The sequence below is a fragment of the Ornithodoros turicata genome, chromosome 4 (genome assembly GCF_037126465.1).
Source record: "Ornithodoros turicata isolate Travis chromosome 4, ASM3712646v1, whole genome shotgun sequence".
Classification (NCBI taxonomy): domain Eukaryota; kingdom Metazoa; phylum Arthropoda; class Arachnida; order Ixodida; family Argasidae; genus Ornithodoros; species Ornithodoros turicata.
The window spans coordinates 3,484,938-3,504,836 of NC_088204.1; the positions used below are offsets into that span (position 1 = coordinate 3,484,938).

Consider the following 19,899-nt stretch of genomic DNA (forward strand, 5'->3'; position numbering starts at 1 on the left):
TTTTCAGAGTTGTGCGTAACTCGTTACAAGTAACTCGTTACTTGGTAACAGCTGCTTTTTTTGGTAACGAAGTAACGATTCAGTTACTTTTTAAAAATAGGAATATAGGAATAGGTTTATAGGAATTAAACCTACACAATTAAAATGCGCAGCGAAAGAACATATTTACTTCCGAGCATACAAATTATTTTGGAACATTATGATAATCTAATATTGCTTGTATATTACCCCAATAAAAATAGTGCAACCTGCCACGAAAAGAAGGTGACGACAAGAGAGAGAGGTAAAAACTCTGCGCTCTTAAAAATGAACTTCACCGCATAGCACGCTCCTAGCCAACCATCACCTCGAATGTTAACGTTATCTGCCCCGATTTGTTGGAAACTGGAGGCGTACGCCTTTTTTGTGACACTTATGCTGTCCACAATTGTCACAGAAAAGGCGTACGCCCCCAGTTTTCAACAAATCAGGGCATGCAGATAATGATATCGTTCGAGGTGATATGGTTGGCTAGGAGCGCGCTATGAGGTGAAGTTCATTTTTGAGAGCGTAGGGTAGGAGGATGAATTCTCTCACCTTCAATAATGAGGAAGCAGTTTGTCTCGTCTTCACCAAGCGAGTTGGTAGCCTTGCAGACGTACTTTCCAGCATCCTCTTTCCTACAGGTGAGGATCTCCAGAGTGACAACACCGTCCGAGTGGGACATGTTGTACTCGTATTTGTTCAACTCTTTGCCGTCCTTGTACCACTTGATCTGGTAACGTAGGATACGTAACGATCAATCACCTCTCGTTTTTGCGCAACATAGAAAAATTGAGTGTCACAGGGTCTAGTCCTCGGCGAATTGTTTGCGGCAGCCGTGTCAACGCTTTACTGGTTGATACTTAGTTAAATGACACTCTTATCAATGCAATGCTCTGCATGATGTCGACAAAACTGTTTTCCGTTAAGTGTGAATAACTATGAGAACAATGTCTTTACGACATCATCCTCCTAGCACGATCGTCGTGACGTACTCAACGTACGCACTATAAGGTGGACAAGAAAAGTAGATAACTCGGACTTAACATAACAAAATAACGAGGTTTACTCAAACGTTTCGTCCGTTGTGCGATGGACAACGTCAGTGCCAAACTGAATGAGACATTATACTCAACCGGTCGCTATTTTAGGAGATGGGAGTATTGTTCGGGAAGGGAGCCATAGTTTTTGTTACAAACCTAGGGGTCACAACGCATGCACCAAGACTCGAGAAGCTTTCTGGGTCCCCATCTTTGTTCTCAAGCCAACGTCAGCGCGTTGTCTAAGTCAAAACAATGTCCCGTGTCCCAACAATGTTCAGTAAGCTCCGCCTTAAACCGTGTGGCGTGCAACGTGCTCTTTGTGTCCCACTTATATGTTCTTTGAAACGAGCGTTCCGAGCACTATAAGGTTAATGCGGAAGAATTGCGTCATGTGGGGTGGCACTACGAGCAGGCTGTCCACAAAAAGGGGAAAGATGTACATGGTAGGAAATTGTGCTGTGCCAAAGGTTTCACTTTTATATCGAGTGAAAAGTGCTGACCTCTGGTGCAGGCTTGCCAGACAAGCAGCAGAGGAGCTTTACTCCGAGGTTGGTCTGGATCACACGGTGACGTAGATGGAATGTGAAGCACGGAGCACTGTCCGGGGGCTCCTCCCACAGCTTGTACTGGAGCGGCTCTCTGCGACGCCTACAGGAAGAGAGAGAAATTAGTACAAGGTACGTGAGTGTCTATCCCCGTGATTCGCCGATAAGGTGGCACTCCGCGTACGCAAAGAAAAAAAAATGGCTGCCTCACCTGACCGGCTCGTCCAGACGTACTTGTGGAATCGTAAGTGGCATCGCTACAAGGAATAAACGGAAAGAGTTCGAAGTTATATCGATGTTTTTGACACTCTACCACTCCGGTACGGGATCAGACTGATCACTTTGATGAGAGCTTACACTGGACGTTGAGGAAGACGGGCTCTTCCCGGTAGCCGTAGGAGTTCTCGGCACGAATAATGTACTCTCCGCGATCATCCAATCGGCACCGGTTGATGATGAAGTAGTAGTCGTCTCCCTCGTAACGCTTCATATACTTCACGCTTTGCCGCAGTTCTCCGCTGTCACGGTACCTGCAGACAAATATTAGGGTGTTCCTTTCACATTACTGTAAACGTATTTTTATTCGCGATCGCTAAAAAATCGCGAAAAATTGTACTCTCGAACACAGCTCGACGTTGATCCTACTAAGGAAACAGACCTGGAATCGCGAAATTAAATACTCGCGAATAACTTCCCAAATGCGATTCGCGAAAATTAATACATCGCGAATAAAAATATGTTTACAGTAAGTAAACAAAGCTTTCACAGGGATGGTCATGCTTCTTGACTCTCGTATGAACAGTGGTCCTGGCGACCAGAATGATCTGTATGTCAGAATGTCACGACGTCAAAACGTCATGTATACTGAAAAAAAAAGCACTGCAGCTGAACAGCGCACATGACTCTGTTCCAGGTATCGTCAGGCCTGAGGTCGCCCCATCCTGCCTTACGGCCAGTGGTTTATCCAAAAACACAAGCACGGGAATGAGGGGGGTTTCCAAAAATTGGGGGAGGGGTCATTATTACAGTTACATTGAAACTGGGTACATAGGAAAGAAAGTGAGGGCGCATGTTGACAAATATTTGTGGGGGGGGGGGGGGGGGGTTAGGAGTCACAGCAAAATGGCAAACAGTTAAAAAGTCGATGGAACAGGAATTTTTACAGCTATAGGTACTCCCACTCACCATGTAACAGTGGCAGGTGCTGCAGCAATAACCCTGCAGTAGAACTTTGCACTCTGGCCTTCGAAAGTGAAGCTACTAGCTGGCTTGATGACAAAGCGCGGAGCTGCTTGCCTTCGGTCTGTCGACAACAAAACGACGGACGCTTAGAACTGGGCCACTTAAGCGTAGCCTATCCTTATACGTACCAAAGTAGAAGTCGTGAATGTCGTATTTCTTTTCGTGCAGCTTGCGGAGGGAGCTGTAGTTCGAGATGTGACCAATAGGGACGGTGCATGTGTCCCAGTGGTGGCCCTGGGAGTCGTAAAACAAGAAGAACTATTACTGATGTGTCACGTTGACTATGAGAGGACGGGAATACTATGAGCCGCGTACGTACATATTTCTCGCGGATGTGGTCTCGGAACTTGATGTACCGCTTGTTGGGTATTGGAATGGTTGACGAGTCCTTGATGTCACCCTGGGAATAAAGGGTCGTTTAAGAACTGGTGTTTCAAAATTATTGCGATATAACTAGTTATCGCTGTAACCGTAATATCTTGTACCCCTGCTGCGTGGCAAAGTAAATGTCATTCCCAACGAATGACAGTCGCGTTGATTTGTTCGAGGAAAGTGGAACTACATGGCAAAGAAAGGTGTCATCCGCAGACGACGAAAAATCGGTGAATTTGTTTGGCCATGCTATGTGTGGTTATTGGTGGGCATTTCTTATAAATTTATTGCCTACTTTGAAAACTATACGTGCGGACATTGTAGGCACAACTAAATCAACTACCCTATTTGCTTCGCTTTGACGATCGTGGAAGGCACAAGCCTAGACAAGTACGTGACCGAATCTTAGTCGACAGGCAAGATGGCATCTAGTACGGCTGCATGGTGCGGGAGGTCGCGGACGTGTCTGTTGCCACGGTAACCAGCGCCCGCACGCATCCGCATACAGCAGAACGCACTAGTGTGAACCATGCTTAAAACTCACTAACAACTATCCATTCGCGTTTCTTTCTCTTTTTTTTGCTGCCTGTCTGCCATCAAGGGTACGCAGTCGGTGCGAGAGGGAAAAGGGAATGAGCTCCCGAAGCTCATTCGCCGAGCGAATGCCAGTTTCCTGAAATGCGATTTGGTGTCACTGTGTGGTACTGAACGAATGTCATTCAGTGCGAATGTCATTCTCTCGGAAGGACATTCAATTTTCCATGTGGCAAGTGCACTACCCGCTGCTGTAAGCATGAAGACTTTGAAAGCAGTTAGGCTTACCTTGAGCCAAGGATGTGCCAGACATTCGTGTGCCGTCATGCGTTTCCTAAGCAAACAGAAAGTGTGGTAAGAAAAGTAGCTGTCATGACCTGAAAACCTTCCAGACTTACTCCTTCTGCCTGGTAAGGAGGCGGCGGATGAAGTCTTTGCCTTCGTCCGAAACGTTGGCGAACGCCTCGTCGTCGAAGTCCCAGTCGCAGGCCCTGACGTTCTTCAGCGTTTCCACGTCGTTTTCGCCAGCGAAGGGAGACAGTCCGCTCAGGCTGAAACATCGACGCGAATCTATTCTAATCACCGCATACGTCACGGAGAGGCGAACACTTACAGCACGTAAGCGAGAACGCCCACGGCCCACATGTCCGTGTAGAACCCAACGGGCTCGCGTTCTACGATCTCCGGTGCTGCGAACTCTGCTGTGCCCGTGGAGATCTTGACCACCTCATTTGGATCTAACTTGGTTGCCAGACCGAAGTCGATGAGCTTGACGTTGTTGCTCTTCTTGGTCTGGCACATGATGTTCTCAGGCTGAAGGAGAGGTTTAGTTTGTTATATCGTTGCGAGAGTTGGGAGTCACTAGCGGTACGTAGAGGATGATTTCGGAGCATACCTTGATGTCAAGGTGGATGATGTTCTTCTCGTGCATGTGTTTGATGCCTTCGCAGATCTGTCGCATGTAGTTGATGACTTCCGCTTCGGACATCTTGTAGTCTTCGGCGGTGATGCGTTCGAATAGTTCTCCGCCAGACATGCTGATTTTCAAGAAATTTTTGTGTTAATTGATGTCTGAGGGCACTTTGAAAAGGGCATTCAATGACACTGATAGACAGTGTGTACTGCTTGCAGCACACTTGTCTGAAATCTTCATTCCAAGGTACAGCAGCCCGTATTGGCTTGGCCGCCCCCTGAAGGAGCTGTACCATTATCCTCTTTGAGGGTGGGCAGTATGCCGCATGAATCTATTAGTTGGAAGAAGGAACCTTACAAAACCTGGAGATTCCCGGCAGGATAAACAGCGAGCTGTCATTTTCAGACAAGTATGTCGCAAGCAGTACATAAGGTGTACGCAGGTGCACTTTTAATGACAACTGACATAATGGTTACTGAGAAATCTATAATGCTATCATGCCACAATTTACAATCAGGCAGGACAAAATGGACATGATTTAATTCGAAGGTGCGCTCACAATTCGTAGATGAGGACCATCTCATCATCATCTTCAAAGGCATCGTGAAGACGGATGAGCTTAGGATGATGCAGCTGGTTCATGATGTCGATCTCCTTGCGGATCAGCGACTTTTCAAGAGGATGAGACACTGGAATGAACTTGGCCGCAAATATGTGACCTGTCTTCTTCTCACGGCAGCGGTGCACCACACCAAATGCGCCCCTGCAATAGCGAGACACGCGAGTCATGATTATGATGTCATAATGGACCTTTTCCGACAACGCGTATGCGCATGCTCAGCCCCTGTGTCCGCCATCTTTGAGAGGAAAACATCGCTATGGACCCACCTGCGGGCGACTGTCATGTTCATTGTGGGGAGATAATCGGTTTGAAGGTTACGCGGGCGTTTGAGGTCTGGTAATGAGTACAATGCGCTTTCACTCTTTCCGCATTCTTCTTCCAATCTTCTCTTGCTTATACTTTCCCACGCAACGTACCAGTCCGAAAAGTGTCACCATTATTGGGGGGAAAGACACGACGTTCGACATTCTGTCGCCAGGGGCGACGCGAATATGGAAATGGTCCATTAGTCATGATTAGTGTGTTCGAACGGTGATGCGTCACACATGCCGTCACAGTGTGCGTCATATGTGCACCTCCGAGTCAAAGTATTACAACAAGCACTCCGAGTACCGCTATGCGTGCCATATCCTGCCGTTCGTCTGCAACGTATATTTAATAAAGAGACTCCAGAGGGCGCACAGCAAGACGGCGTGCGAATGGAATCGGCCGTAATAGCAGACGACAAGAATTTATCTTAGTTCCACATGGACACCGATGAAATTATGACCTTTTTATTGTTACTTTCATTGTTTCATAATTGTTTAATTGTTTCGCCAATTAAAAAATTGTCGTAAGTGCTAATGCGTATCTAACGTGACACACTAAACTTACAAGTGTAATCGTTCCACGCTGTTTTGCCTTCACGGTGCGCCAACAGTACGCCGCCATTTGTTCAAACAAAACAGCCACTGCAAACTGTCGTCTGCTAAATTTTTAGATGAGTGCACCCTCCTCTGAAAATTGGTGCTGGCGCGAAGAGCACTCGGTGAAGTTTGCATCGGAGGAGACTTCCCAAAGTGCGCCTTCTGTGACGCACATATGCGCCTGAGGAGAATTTGGATGACACACCAAGATGGCAGCACTTCCGGTGTGCGTTGGCGCATCTCTGACTATTTGAACGCACCCTATATAATCGCGTATAGTCATGGCTATTATATTATCACTTACACTCCAATCTCTTCCAGAATGTCATAGTAGTCGTATACGCTTGTGGTCTTGATGTCGATCGGCTGAGGAATGAGCTTGTCGAAGTCGTGGACTAGTGAAAGATGATTTCATGTTAGCACAAGGAGAGTTCCTATCTTACCGCATAGCTGAAAGAGATTGTGAATGCTTACCGAACTGATCGTAGTTGGATACGGCGCCCTCTGGCTTGCCTCGTATCCTCCTGCCGTGTTCATCAACTGCAGGGCAAATTAGGTTATCAACATGTGCCGTCACACTGGGACTTTAAAGAGAGGACACGTTTTTACAGTTATATCCACACTTACCCATGTAGTGCTTCTTAGCCTTGTCTTTCTCTGATGCTGTTTGAAGGAGTAATGTACGTTAATTTTGACACGTGCATTCCCATTAAACCACCATATATACAAAGTGCAAGTTACAATGGTAGGCATAGGCCACTGCTGCTGCTCATTTCATACCAACATTTGTCAGTACAATGCTGAACCAGTTTTTGTTTAAATTTTGGTTCATGGGGTTAAGCAGGTGTCAGCTTTCTTAGACATGGGTATGTTACTTTGAAAAAGGAACTAAGTTAGAGTTACGGATAGATTTTTGTGAAATACATGTTGTAGTAACTTTGTTATTTTACAGTTACCGTTTAAGAAATGAGTGGCGACTAAACGCGACTCTCAAAGACTTCATTTTAGCACTTGTACTGGCAGCTAGTTACAGTTAAAAGTTACCCAGCTGGGCATTACTGCATCTGAAAACCTGTCTGCGACTACATTACATACGACATGGTTAATAATAATGCTTATATTCGATTAATGCACAACGCTAGCCCTTCCATTTAAGTCAATTAACCTACTGCTTCTAAAACTGCAGACTCTGCCGTAAAAAGAAAAAATACATTAACGGGACTATGCTACAAAATAACAAATAACGCTTTAAGCTAGCTACGCTTCAAACAGCATAATAACCAGACTATGCTGCAAGGGATAAAAACGTAGGACATACGCTTGCTCATGATTGGCGTTGTCGGCTCGCTTGGTTCGCTACGGCCGAACACGTTTTCGGCGTAGACTCGGAACTGATACTCCTTCGATGGGTTCAGACCCGTTACTTGGTGTGTCAAGAACCTAAACGTGAAAGAAAGGGAAGAAAAGAAAAAAATCTCCCTTGTGAGGCTGCAGGGACGTGTGAAAATGCAGCTTGGTATTACCTGGTGTTGCCACAACGAACCCATGTGGTGAGAGGAGATTCCCGCTTCTCAATCATGTAGTTGGTGATGTGGCTTCCACCGTCCCACAAGGGAGCCTTCCAGGACAGGATGCAGTTATCGGCCTGGATTGTCTCTACGATGGGATGTCTTGGAGCATCGGGACGGTCTGCAAGTGAGTTGAAACCGTCAGGGAAGGACTCCATTTAAGAGGAAACCTCCGTAGGTCCTGCTGGTAATTTAGCTTAACGTTGCTTTAATTCAGCGGTAACATCGCTACGCTTTGCCAGATCCTTTCATATCGTCAGCAATCACTTAGCGCTGACAAAGGTGATGAAAGGGGCAGCCTACGTGAATAATCTTGCACTTATGCAAAATTTTGGACGCATTTAGTGTACCCTAGCAAATGCAAGGATTGAGATAGTAAGACTTCCAGAGCGACACATTTATTTTTTGTGATATTATTTTAGATGTTTTTGTCGGTCACCTCCGAATCCGTTTGTGCAGTTGTAGTCCCGTTGTCGTGACGTTACATGTTTTCACTTGCAAACCTCGAATATATGTCACAAAAATATTTTGTATACCCGCAATTGCAAGCACACTCTGTTCCTGCTGCTCCTACTCTACACATTCAAAAACTTTGTGAACAGCCAGCAGTTCAAATTATTATTATTGCAGAGAGTATCACAGATCGGACGTAGGTACGTACCGCTGATCTGGACCTTGATGATGGCAGAATCTACACCAAGCTCATTTTCAGCGACAAGCCTGTAAGGCCCACTGTCGGCCTTGCTAGCGTCACGGATGGTAAGAACGGCATGGCGTTCGCCGACCTGGATATCGAAGTGGCTACCGCTTTCGATCTCCTCGCCTTCTTTGAACCACCTGATGGTCGGTTTGGGGAAACCAGTGAAAGGAATCTTGAGGGTAACATTCTCGCCCTTTTCGAAGCAGGCCATGTCACGGAATCGTGGTGGGACATTGATGTGAGGTGCGGCTGAAAAAAAAAAATTCTGTTAGTACATGCAGAACAGGCACATTGCTATAAATAAAAAAACTGAATAGCAACGTATGAAGTGAACCGTAATAAGTAATACAGTAGACGACCAATTTTCCGGACTTGGTGGTGACAGGAAAAGAACGGAACGATACGGGAGTCTGAAAAATCCGACGGTCACTAAATTAAACTCTCAACTGCACTAAAAAAATCCGTAGTTGTGCCCTGCCGCATGTGGTGCCTGCACGTGATGATATCCGCTGGCATTTGCGTGAGCGTCATACGTTCGTCGAAACAAACTTGACAATGGCGACAACAGTCGAAAACGGTGACAGCGTACCCAAACAGAAACTCGACTTCCAAAAGTGCCGGCGCCAAGAGCTGCAGCACGCACTCGCCGCCGCCGTGGCGTCACCTAGCAGTACGGTTCGGAAGTTTTAGAGCAGTCTCGCCTAGGATTCTAATTACCAATCCAATCCAAGCGCACAATCCAAAATGGCAGTTGCGAAGTTGCCGCCATAGTGCTGAAACTACAGGTTTTCCCGGCGATTTTAATCCAAGCGCCATCGAAATTAATCCACGTGCCATGCAAACCTTATGGGGCATGGATTAATTTAGCTGGCACTTGGATTAAAACCGCCGGGAAAACCTGTAGTCGTATTGCTGCTTGTCCACAAGCATTTTTAGTCTGAGAAATCGAGGTCTTCGGACTTCGATCTAACTGAAAAAATCATAGTAAAAACGTATTAATCCTGTGGTGAAGGTCACGGTTCCCCGTGAGAGTCCGAAGTATCGAACAAGTCCGAATAATCCGCGTCCAAAAAACAGTCGGCTACTGTATCGTCTTAACGGAGCTCTGGTTGTGCTTATGTGGATGCTTACTCTTGATGAGAAGTTCCGCTCGAGAAGTGCGGTTGCCTCCCTTGTTGGACGCACGGCAGGCATACTCATCCGCATCTTCTCCGAAGATGTCCGAAATGATGAGCGTGCACGTTTCACCTTCACGTGTCATGCTGTACTTGCCGCCCTCATGCAGCTCTCGCATGCCTTTGTACCTGTGCATAGAATGTACAGACGGGAACAATAAAGAGCGTGTCGCAGGAGTGAATGGCGCAAACCAAGACATAGACCGTGTAAACACGAGCGACATTCCTTCAGAAGCGGAAGATGCGAAAAGCGTCGTAGCTTTCTGCTGTCTCGTGAGCGCAAGCGCTTAACGTCGTGTCTTCACGTACACTGCTAACTGTGGGGAATATCCTGCTACACAGCCACAAGATATTCCGTAGCAGACAACAGGAAAACACGCCGACGGTGTCGTCTGCTAAGCGTCGTCTGCTTAAATGGCGTACTGTGCATTTAAGCAGACGACGCTTAGCAGACGACAGGAAAACACGCTGATGGTGTCGTCTGCTAAATGCGCAGTACGCCACTCCCAATTTTCCGCACCGTGCGAATGCTAAACATCACACGGGACGGAACTTCGGCTCTGTGAGCAGTGTTCTCGCTTTTTCTTCCACTAGAATATTCCGTGGGGATGTCTCTCGTGTGACTACATGGAAAGCTGTCCATTCCATACTCGAAGACATAAAATAATTGTTTAACGGCGTTCTCACCAGGAGATTTCTGGAGTCGGCCGGCCGGTAACCTTGCACGTGAACTGGGCGCTCTTGCCCTCGACGCCCATGACCTGCCTGAGGGGCGTGACGAACTCGGGAGGTGTCGCCGCTGGAAACGTACAGATACAACGTCCTCAACATAGTCCTCAACATAGCGTAAATTAGTCCTCAACATAGCGTAAGGTACCAGAAGCGATTCCAACTGGCTTCTGCAGCTTTACGAACAAGGAACGTACCATGTGGGTCAGCTATCTTGACCTGAGTGGAGTTGGAAGACGGAGGACTCTGACCAGCCTCGTTGACGGCAAAGACGCGGAACTCGTACTGGCGACTCTCGATGAGGTTGGAGATGTTTATCTGTGTTGGGGCACACAGGGTGATGGGGTTCACCTGTTGCCAGGCCTGCGTTCCGACTTCTCTCTTGTCTATCCAGTAGCCCTGGATTCTGGATCCGCCATCCGACTGTGGCTTCTCCCACGACAGGTTGACAAAGTCTCCGCCCACTTCCGTTACTACTGGTGTACCAGGAGCTGATGGTGGGTCTGAAGTGGACACGTAAGAGTAAGTACACAGAAGACGGTGTGCCGAAAGAACTAGCCACTCTATCTGGTAGTACATTTAAAGTGACCAGATGTCCCGCTTTTACGGTCGTAGTCCCACTGTGCTTGTGGAACAGCCTTTTGTCCCACTTTGGCTGCGACAAACCCAAAATGGTAAAAAGATGCTGTTACAGAGTGGAAACACTTTAACGTGGTGATCTCGTATCCACTTAGTGTGTTGGCTATTGTGCCATTCCAACAGTCGAAACTTGGTCAAAACCAAGGCTAACTTTCGCATGCCTTGTTTATCAAGCTGCTTCGGCGGGAGCACTGTCTCAGTTTGAGTTCATCGTGATGCTTACGACAATGATAAAACGGAAGTGCTAGTTCAGTGAAGAGTCAGGGAGAGAGAGAGAGAGAGGTCCCTTCATATCTGCAAATGTGAGGACATACTAAAGGAAAATACATTCTAGTCAAAGTATTTTATGAGCGTGCTAGGCAATGCGTAAGACTCAAGAAAGGAAGGAAAATGGTCAGGAAAGGAAGGTAAGACTCAAGGAAAGGAAGGAAAAGGGTAAGGAAAGGAAGGTAAGACACAAGGAAAGGAAGGAAAGGTAGGTAAGACTCCAGGAACAAAGGAAAAAGGTAAGGAAAGGAATGTAAGACTCAAGAAAAGGAAAAAGGTAAGGAAAGGAAGGTAAGGCTCAAGGAAAGGAAGGAAAAGGGTAAGGAAAGGAAGGCAAGGCACAAGGAAAGGAAGGAAAAGGGTAAGGAAAGGAAGGTAAGACTCAAGAAAGCTATGAAAAAGGGAAGGAAAGGAAGGTAAGACTCAAGGAAAGGAAGGAAAAGGGTAAGGAAAGGAAGGCAAGACTCAAGAAAAAGAAGGTGCTGACGCCAGGAATCAGAAGACCCAGCTTTGATTCCTGGCGTCAGCGCCGTTTCCCTGAGTTGCTTGAATTCGAGAAAGAAAGAGTGTGATGTGTTGATTGACAACCCCCCACACTCTCTCTTACTTTCTCCCCGGATGTAAAAGTTACGGTTGTTATAACGCGATTCCCATCGTGATTCTCGTTTGGAACGTTGGAATGATAGAAAAACCCATGGGGTACTTTACCGAAAGGCAACTTTGCAATGATGGGGTTGAGGCCTTCCAGTGGAACACTCTGTCCGTTTTCGTTGACAGCCATGACACGGAATAGATACTCTCCATTCTCGGTGAGTCCTTGCACATTGCAGTTTGTGTCCTGAAATGTAACGTATCTATTAGCGTCCACACAAGAAATGTAATATATTGAAAGCATGAGGACATTTTATAACACAGACAAAAGGTGGTATCAATACTGCCAATGTCGCATTGAGCACACTATAAATATTCAGACAGTAGCAAAACTATGGGTATCATACGTTAATGTCCACAGTGTTCCTTTACTTTAGCTCCTGGTAAATTTTCTTAGTAGTCCAGCAATGAATAGTGTTAGTATTTATAACTTCTGCAATCGACAGTGAAGAGTCTCCGTAGTACAATATTACGGGCACTCACAGAGATCCATAGTTTTTCCGTCTGATACTATTTAAATCTGGCATTCGGTCCGATGTCACTTCCAAGCAGCTTGTGCATTTGTCAGTGATATCAATAATTTTCTATTCAAAGGCACTATCTGTAGTTTTACTTCCACGCTACATATTCTTCGGCCCCCATTGTTAACTATTAGTAGGGCCTGACTTTTTAGGGTTAAACCCGTATCCGCCCGATATTTACCCCCCGAACGAAATCCGTAAAATTCGGGTTTAACCCGAATCTACCCGAAAACATCCGGGTCGCGTGGCACACTCATAAGCGTGCATTAAAATAAAGTTTGATAACATTGCTAAACATTAGTTCCATGTTAAGACAAATTTTTATTAAACAAAAAAAAAATCACCCGAATTCCTGACGACAGAATATGCCGTAACGGGATTTAACCCGAATACACCCGAATTTTCAAATGAAAAATATCACCCGATATTTACCCCCCGAATTTGGCCAAAAATAAAACCCGAAAAAGTCAGGCCCTAACTATTAGCAGTTGGTCATTTTCCCACTCCTAATATCAGCAGTACACCCAGACAGTAATCTGCACGCTGTTTTGTACTTACCCTACAGTAGGAGCATGCAACAACCCACTGGTTATGAGTTGTCTCCCTACGCTCAACCACGTAGTGTGTGACCTTGCAGCCGCCATCGTGCTTAGGTGGGTGCCAGGACAGGTGGGCGGTGTGCTGCGTGATGTCTGAAACTTCCAGAGGGCCTTCAGGAGGTCCAGGGAGTCCGGTAACGTACAGGGTGAACTGGGCATCCGCGGAGCCGCTGCTGTTCTTGATGGTAAGCTGGTATTTGCCCTCATCTCCCTTTTCGGCTTCGTGGAGGTAGACAATGACGTAGTCGTCGAACACGGTGAATTTGAGGCGGTTGCTCTCGGGCACCTCCAGACCGCCCTTAAAGAGAGACACCTCCAGAGGTCCGGAACCGCTGAAGTAAATCTTGACCTTGCCGTTGTCTTTCTCGGGAACGTACACTTCGTTGGGGCAACGTTCGATCCGCGGAGGAGCTGCCGAAGAAAGGTTACGTTGGGGACGCAGTTAGGTGACGGCATCCCCAGTGCAATTCAAAGAGCCTAACCTGCAATGGCGATGTCAGCGCTGCAGCGTGCAGCACCGAGCGGGTTGCTTGCCTCACACGTGTACTCGCCCTCGTCTCCGTCCTCAACTTCGGAGATGATCAGCTGGAAGACGCCATCTTGTTTGTCGACGAGACGGAAGCGATTACCTGGCCGTACATCTCTGCCGTTCTTCAACCTGAAACAACGACGTCCATGCTTAGTTAGAATGACATCCCATGTGAGCACTGTCAAGAGTTTTCTTAGGGACCCAGCCAGGAACGCAGCCCACCAAACTGCCTGTGGATCCACAATCGTGGATTTTACGTTGTGTTCCTTAGAATTAGTCTTGTTTTGTCAGGTAGTGTCATATCTTGAATTTCACTAAATGCAACGTAATGTCACACAAATGTGTTATAAGCTCATATCTGCTGAGTAATGGTCACAATTTTCCCTTCAGCCAGAGCGTTATACTAACTGATTTAATTCGTTACATTTTTTTTACCGTTAAAGCGATTATCCAGATTCACCCTCATAAAACAAATGTTTGGGGTTGCCCCATATGTTTGTATCTTGTGTGCTCCCCACAGGGGGTAATTTGTTCTTTCAGCTTCAGACACACGTCAGCAATAGATCACAGAGCACACAATAGCACAGAGCTTTTACAACATAACTGTAACAATGACGTCTGCTCCCAATTTTTTTCTGACATCATCCGTGCTCGCGATTAAAAAACAAAAAAACAGAAAAAACACCGCAGGTAACCATATCGAAGCATTGACAGTGTGCATGAAAATAGGTGACTCTGCCTCAATAATGGAGAACTTACCATCTCGGTGTAGGCAATGGCTTGCCAATGGCTTCGCATTCCAGTGTCAGCTGCCTGCCCAAGCTCGCATTCTTGTTGAACAGACGACGCACAAATTCGGGCTTGACTCCATCTGGACAACGGTGTGACCCATCATGTTTGCATGACAGATTACAACCTAGGTAGCGTGACTCGATGACTCACCTTTGTACTCTGTGGCTTTGACGGGCGACGTGCACGTACTAGGCTCACTCTTGCCAGCGGCATTGACAGCGTACACGCGGAACTCGTATTCGTTGTTCTCCCTAAGCCTAATGTCGGTGTATTCCAGGTCCAGAATACTGTAGTCGCTAGCCACGACCCAGAAAGGACTGCCCACTTCACGTCGTTCCATGATGTATCCTGTACGAAAGAGATGCAACAGTTGATGATGATGATGATGATGATGATTGAGGTTCTGAGGTTGAGGTTGACGACGAGGTTAAGTTTCGAGTGATGACAGTTCTCAAACAGGACAGTGTCTGGTTGGACATCTGTTTTCCAGGGCTTACCTGTGATTTTGCTGCCACCGTCGGAACGTGGTTTCTCCCACCTGAGGTCGCAGTAGCTCTTGCCTACCTTAACGACTTGTAGGTTGAGAGGAGCTGATGGTACACCTGCGTAAGAAAGATGGTCGGTTACTTTAGTCCGCTACAGAATCCAGCGAAGAAACGTAGGCCCCTGATGGTGACCACAAGCTCATGCTCAGGATTTCACCGTGTGTGACTTTCAGGCTTGTAACATGCACGTACATTGGCTGCAGCCCAGTAAGTAAACCCTGCCATTTCTAGTTCCAGTTCTACCTATTTATGAGATGCCCGCGGGCTGCTGGAATAACAACATAGTGAAATAGACTCGGTACGTAGGACGAAGCCATGAGCATTCCTAGTTTAGGGTCGTCTTATTGCGTGTTCCATCGCTCATCACAGTCTGTCCCTGCTGACGCACTGATCTTACAGGACTCGCAACATTGGAATCTCGTGCGCGTTAATATATACCAGGCATTATTAGCGAATTCGGATTTGGATCACGTGACCGTTGCCACCCGAACATGATTGCTAGGAATCTAGCAGTTTTAGGTACTTGGATCATGCTAGCGGCATCCCGGTCGCCCGTCTTCGAGTTCTGTCGTCTGCTAAAACACGCGATTTCAACATGCGGGCTACTAACCCACTAACCGGTGCGGGCCACTAACCGTCGTTGCAGTGCGGATGTGACGACACCGGATACAGTTGAGCAATCCGCTGCTCGATCGTTTTGAGTCCGGGCAAAAAAAGCGCTAGCTGGCAAATTCCGAGCACTCGGAAAGCGCCACGCGAACGTGCGAGATTTGCTTCATTTTGACCGAGCGAACATGACTGCTCGAGATCTGGCAAAAAAAGTTGCTACGAAATGACCACCCGAATTCGCCATATGTGTAGCAGTTCCATATAAATTCGGCCAACCAAGAAAAAGTGGTAGACAGGGTTATGGGTCATACTTACTGAACTTGGGTTTCAGTCGCAGTGTGGCTGTCGGCTCGCTCGGGTTGCTGTAACCAGCCGCATTCTTAGCCTTCACTCGGAACTCGTAGTCGTGTCCCTCGATCAGGCCCGGGACTACAAGTGACAGACATGATTACTGTAGTGATAGTGTACAAACTTTGCAACGCACGTTTCATTTCGTTCGACTATATACCGCATTAACGAGGTGCGAGGAAACTTACCGGTGTAATTAGTGTCCTTGATTGGCTTGTCATTTGCTATCCTCCATTTGCCATCCATTGGATCCCGGTATTCCACCGTGTATCCCTGGATCTTGGAACCACCATCACTTACAGGACGGTCCCATGTTAGGCTTACGCTCGAGACGTCGTAGTCCACAATGTTGGGACGGCCAGGTGGGCTTGGTGCATCTGTATAACGACATAACGTATTGCGTAGTTTTACTATTCGTAGTCTTTAGGGGATATCATAGTATGTTCGAGACTGTGTCTATGACACATACACCTTTGACATACACCTTTGAAATACACATTTGACAATAGCGACAATACGTCAAAAGCTGGTGAACAGCGACAGCGTGCCCAAACAGAAACTGGACTAGCGTCCTGGCTTCCAAAAGAGTCGGTGCCGAAAGCAGTGGCATGCACACTGCCTCAGTGGCGTCACCTAGTGGTACGATTTGAAAGTTTGAGAGCAGACTCGGCTGCGATTCAGATTACCAATCGAAAGTGGCGGTTTCGAAGTAGCCGCCGTGGTGCTGAAAATAGTCAGATTGGTGCTTTTCCGCGAGTCTTTTAGCTCAGAAAACGCCTCGGAGTTCATTCTGACCAGAAAAATGGCAGTGAAAATGTATTTATCCTATGGCAAAGGTCACTGCTCCCCAGGGGAGTTCGAAGTATCGAATGAGTACGAATAATCTGCATCTGAGAAATTAGTATCAGTACAGTTCGCTACTGTATTTGATGGTCGTTAAAGAATAAGCAAAGGTGAAACAGCCAGAAGACAGAGATTATGAGTCTGTCACATCTGCCGTAATGAGGTGTCGGCCCACAGAATATTTTCACGCAGGCACACAAACTACTCCGACTTGACACTCTTTCTCAGCATAGACTCGAGCGTGTTTCAGAAAACAATCCGTTCAAGATCCTGCCATACCGAATGGGAACTTGGCAGTAATGGCACGGTCAGTCTCCAGGGGGCTGCTGACGCCGTACTGGTTCTCGGCTCGTACTCTGAAGTTGTACTTCTTCTTGGGCTCCAAGCCGATCACGTCGTAGTGGCAGCCACGGACAAAGCCGCTCATCTTCGTCCAGATCTGCGGCAGAGATTAGCGGCACGAGTTACAAACCCCTCTCCCGACCACGTTCTCATTTCGAGTCGCTTTAGTTACCGTGGTCGTTGGATCTTGCTTTTCAACGATGTAGTTTGTAATGGGGCTGCCGCCATCATCCAGTGGGGGCTTCCAGGACAGTGAGCAGGTCTCTGGGGTCACATCTGTGGCTTCCAGTGGTCCCTGCGGTGGGCCAGGCTTGTCTGAAATGGATTGAACACTTAATGAAACACTGGATCCCGCTTGCCTCATCCTGTGTTGTATTTATGTGGGGAGAAAATATGTAGGAGACAATGTGAAGAGTGGGAGTTGGCAAGTCGTAGGTAAGCCCATAGACATGGATATGACTATGAATGGATAGACCAGAGGTGTGATTTTTCAAACAAAACGTATACATATTTCAATCAAAAATGACGTCTTCCTACCCAGTGGTGGGACAAGAAATTAAGAGTGCTCAAAGCGTGCAAAATACTAGGAGACCTCACCAGCATGTCCACTTACCAACGACCAGCACTCTGCATGATGCACTGGCAGAGCCTTGAGGGTTCTTCAGCGTCAGCGTGTATTTGCCGCTGTCTTCACGCTTGGCCTTCTTGTTCAGGAACACGGTGAAAGCAACGTTAACCTCCGTGTGGATACGATCGTCTGGCAGCAAGGGATTTCCGTTCTGCAACGCGCAGTGTGAAACAACGTTGAGACACCACGAGCAACGGGGGCAAGGAATGACTGGTTAGGAAATTCAGCGGAACCCTTACGATCGTCCAAGAAGCTTCCGGAGCTGGACTTCCGGTGTAGGGAACACGGATGGTGAATTCTTCGCCGGCAACGACAACGATGTCTCGGAGGGAGAAGTTGGGATCGATCTTTGGAGCAGCTACGTTTGAAAACGGAGAAGATGCGCTTTAATACGGCAAAATCCTCACGATGCCATATGTCTTTATTTAACATCTCAGAGAAGTTTCAGCAAACTTTCAGACTGCTTTCATCGTATGTATTTGTATTTTTTCTCGAACCACAAACACTGGACTGAAACCTGAAACTAGACTTATGCCTGTGTAACACCGTACGACGCGAGTCTTTGGGCATGAAAGAAGCGGAACAGATGAAGGGGGCAACTCGCTGAACATGTGGTCGCCGCAAAACTAAGTCACCCACGCTTAGAGCCCCTAGGTTTATGCAAATCTGCGAAATATTGCAGAACTGTCTCTCTCTCGGAACCTGTTGTTTCCCTCAGAATCTTGTGTTTTTCATGGAATATTCGGTGTATCACAGTGTTACGTAAGGATTTCAATCGATCCGCGACATTTTTGTGGGTTAAACCAGATTAATCGCAACTGCCAGCTGCAACTGATACTGTTGGCACATACACGGCTGAATGTGCCACGGCGAAAGAATATTTAACAACAGGAACGCCCGGAGAGAAAATTGTCGAAAGTTAAGCCGAGTTTTTTTGGCACGCTGAAAAGTTACAAGAGACTGGAAAAGCGTATGGGATGGGTCAATAAGCAAATTTTGGAAGAATGCTACAACATTTTTTTACTTGTTTTCTCTTGCCTATGGAATCCCGCAGATTTGTAAATCCCATTTTGCTGAAACATTGATTTTCTACCGCAGAAAGCTTGGGGCTTTACCCATGCTGAGACCATGCTGGAACCCACATGGTCTACCTCAGAATTGTTTTTGTCCCCCTTATTTGAAGCACTACCAACGACAAACACATCCTTCACAAATGGGGAAAGAAGGAAGCGACGCGCATCCCATCGACCTACTTTCATAGCGTACAACCACGTCAACATTGAAACGTCACCTGGTGGAGGTCGCGCGAAGATCCCGTCAGAAGCGTTGCTCCAGGGTGACTGTCCGGCAGCATTGAGCGCACAGACACGGAACTCGTACTCCTGGTTCTCCGCGAGTCCAGGGATCTTGTGGTTGAGGTCGGGCACGGCAACGGGCGTGACACTGCTCCACTTGCTGTCACCGACCTTGCGCTTCTCGACGAGGTATCCCGTGATTGGTGATCCGCCATCATTGCGCGGCTTCGACCAGGCGATCGTGATGGAGTCCGGAGTCGTGTCGATGGAGTGAGGTGCGCTCGGGGCTCCTGGTGGGTCTGCGTTGGAATCCGCGTGTTTGGTTAGCGGTCCATTAAAGTTACCGTAAAGCGGCAGACAGGCAGTTCATGTTGACAGCATTAGCTTATCAGGAACATGGAACAGGTACAGGAACATGGAACACTTGATATTGTTAATTTCCTAGCAAAATTGATGTAAAATGGCGATGTCTGCTGGCACATAGTCCCCAATTAGTCGAGCAACAGTGATCTATGTTCCCCACTGGCTTTCTGGTCCTAATGGCTACATAGCCGACACGTAGCTGACTTCTTTTGGTTTTTTAGACCCAGTGTTGTCCGCACGAAATGTAGTTTTCTGACGTATTTGATGAGCTTTGCGCATTTGGTGACTACCTTGACACAGCGTTGCCCATAATTTTCAATTTAAATTTTCTAAAAAGCTACGAGTCCAACAAAGAAGACAATTATGTCGCAAAAGTACTGTGGGTTCGAGCTATCGAGATATGTATAGAGAAGTATAGATAAGTACAGAGAAGTAAGAGAGCTATAGAGATAAGTCTTCCGAGATTGCTCCTCCACAGCTTTACGGTATTAATTACGGTATTACCAAACTTATGGATGTGAGCTTTTTACCAACTTGTCATAGGAGTGAAGGAAGAATA

At 47.0% G+C, this 19,899-nt stretch overlaps 1 protein-coding gene across 4 annotated transcripts in view; it reads right to left on the reverse strand.

The window, feature by feature from the left end:
• Window positions 1–19,899, reverse strand: part of LOC135390726 (twitchin-like) — a 139,304-nt gene that overhangs the window by 6,601 nt on the left and 112,804 nt on the right. For all 4 annotated transcript variants that reach the window (XM_064620571.1, XM_064620574.1, XM_064620572.1 and 1 more), the window contains 34 exons: window positions 18,974–19,276; window positions 17,922–18,040; window positions 17,668–17,833; window positions 17,227–17,369; window positions 16,992–17,151; window positions 16,058–16,246; window positions 15,837–15,950; window positions 14,865–14,969; window positions 14,518–14,715; window positions 14,335–14,446; window positions 13,529–13,704; window positions 13,006–13,457; window positions 11,984–12,113; window positions 10,567–10,872; window positions 10,328–10,439; window positions 9,597–9,769; window positions 8,427–8,714; window positions 7,721–7,886; window positions 7,516–7,637; window positions 6,825–6,860; window positions 6,672–6,737; window positions 6,502–6,592; window positions 5,230–5,433; window positions 4,653–4,794; window positions 4,371–4,570; window positions 4,156–4,308; window positions 4,046–4,091; window positions 3,171–3,251; window positions 2,980–3,085; window positions 2,795–2,912; window positions 1,967–2,139; window positions 1,821–1,866; window positions 1,565–1,712; window positions 577–754 (listed from right to left, as the gene is read on the reverse strand). In XM_064620571.1, coding sequence (XP_064476641.1) covers window positions 577–754; window positions 1,565–1,712; window positions 1,821–1,866; window positions 1,967–2,139; window positions 2,795–2,912; window positions 2,980–3,085; window positions 3,171–3,251; window positions 4,046–4,091; window positions 4,156–4,308; window positions 4,371–4,570; window positions 4,653–4,794; window positions 5,230–5,433; window positions 6,502–6,592; window positions 6,672–6,737; window positions 6,825–6,860; window positions 7,516–7,637; window positions 7,721–7,886; window positions 8,427–8,714; window positions 9,597–9,769; window positions 10,328–10,439; window positions 10,567–10,872; window positions 11,984–12,113; window positions 13,006–13,457; window positions 13,529–13,704; window positions 14,335–14,446; window positions 14,518–14,715; window positions 14,865–14,969; window positions 15,837–15,950; window positions 16,058–16,246; window positions 16,992–17,151; window positions 17,227–17,369; window positions 17,668–17,833; window positions 17,922–18,040; window positions 18,974–19,276 — 5,322 coding nt within the window. The remainder of the gene's footprint in view (window positions 1–576; window positions 755–1,564; window positions 1,713–1,820; window positions 1,867–1,966; window positions 2,140–2,794; window positions 2,913–2,979; window positions 3,086–3,170; window positions 3,252–4,045; window positions 4,092–4,155; window positions 4,309–4,370; window positions 4,571–4,652; window positions 4,795–5,229; window positions 5,434–6,501; window positions 6,593–6,671; window positions 6,738–6,824; window positions 6,861–7,515; window positions 7,638–7,720; window positions 7,887–8,426; window positions 8,715–9,596; window positions 9,770–10,327; window positions 10,440–10,566; window positions 10,873–11,983; window positions 12,114–13,005; window positions 13,458–13,528; window positions 13,705–14,334; window positions 14,447–14,517; window positions 14,716–14,864; window positions 14,970–15,836; window positions 15,951–16,057; window positions 16,247–16,991; window positions 17,152–17,226; window positions 17,370–17,667; window positions 17,834–17,921; window positions 18,041–18,973; window positions 19,277–19,899) is intronic.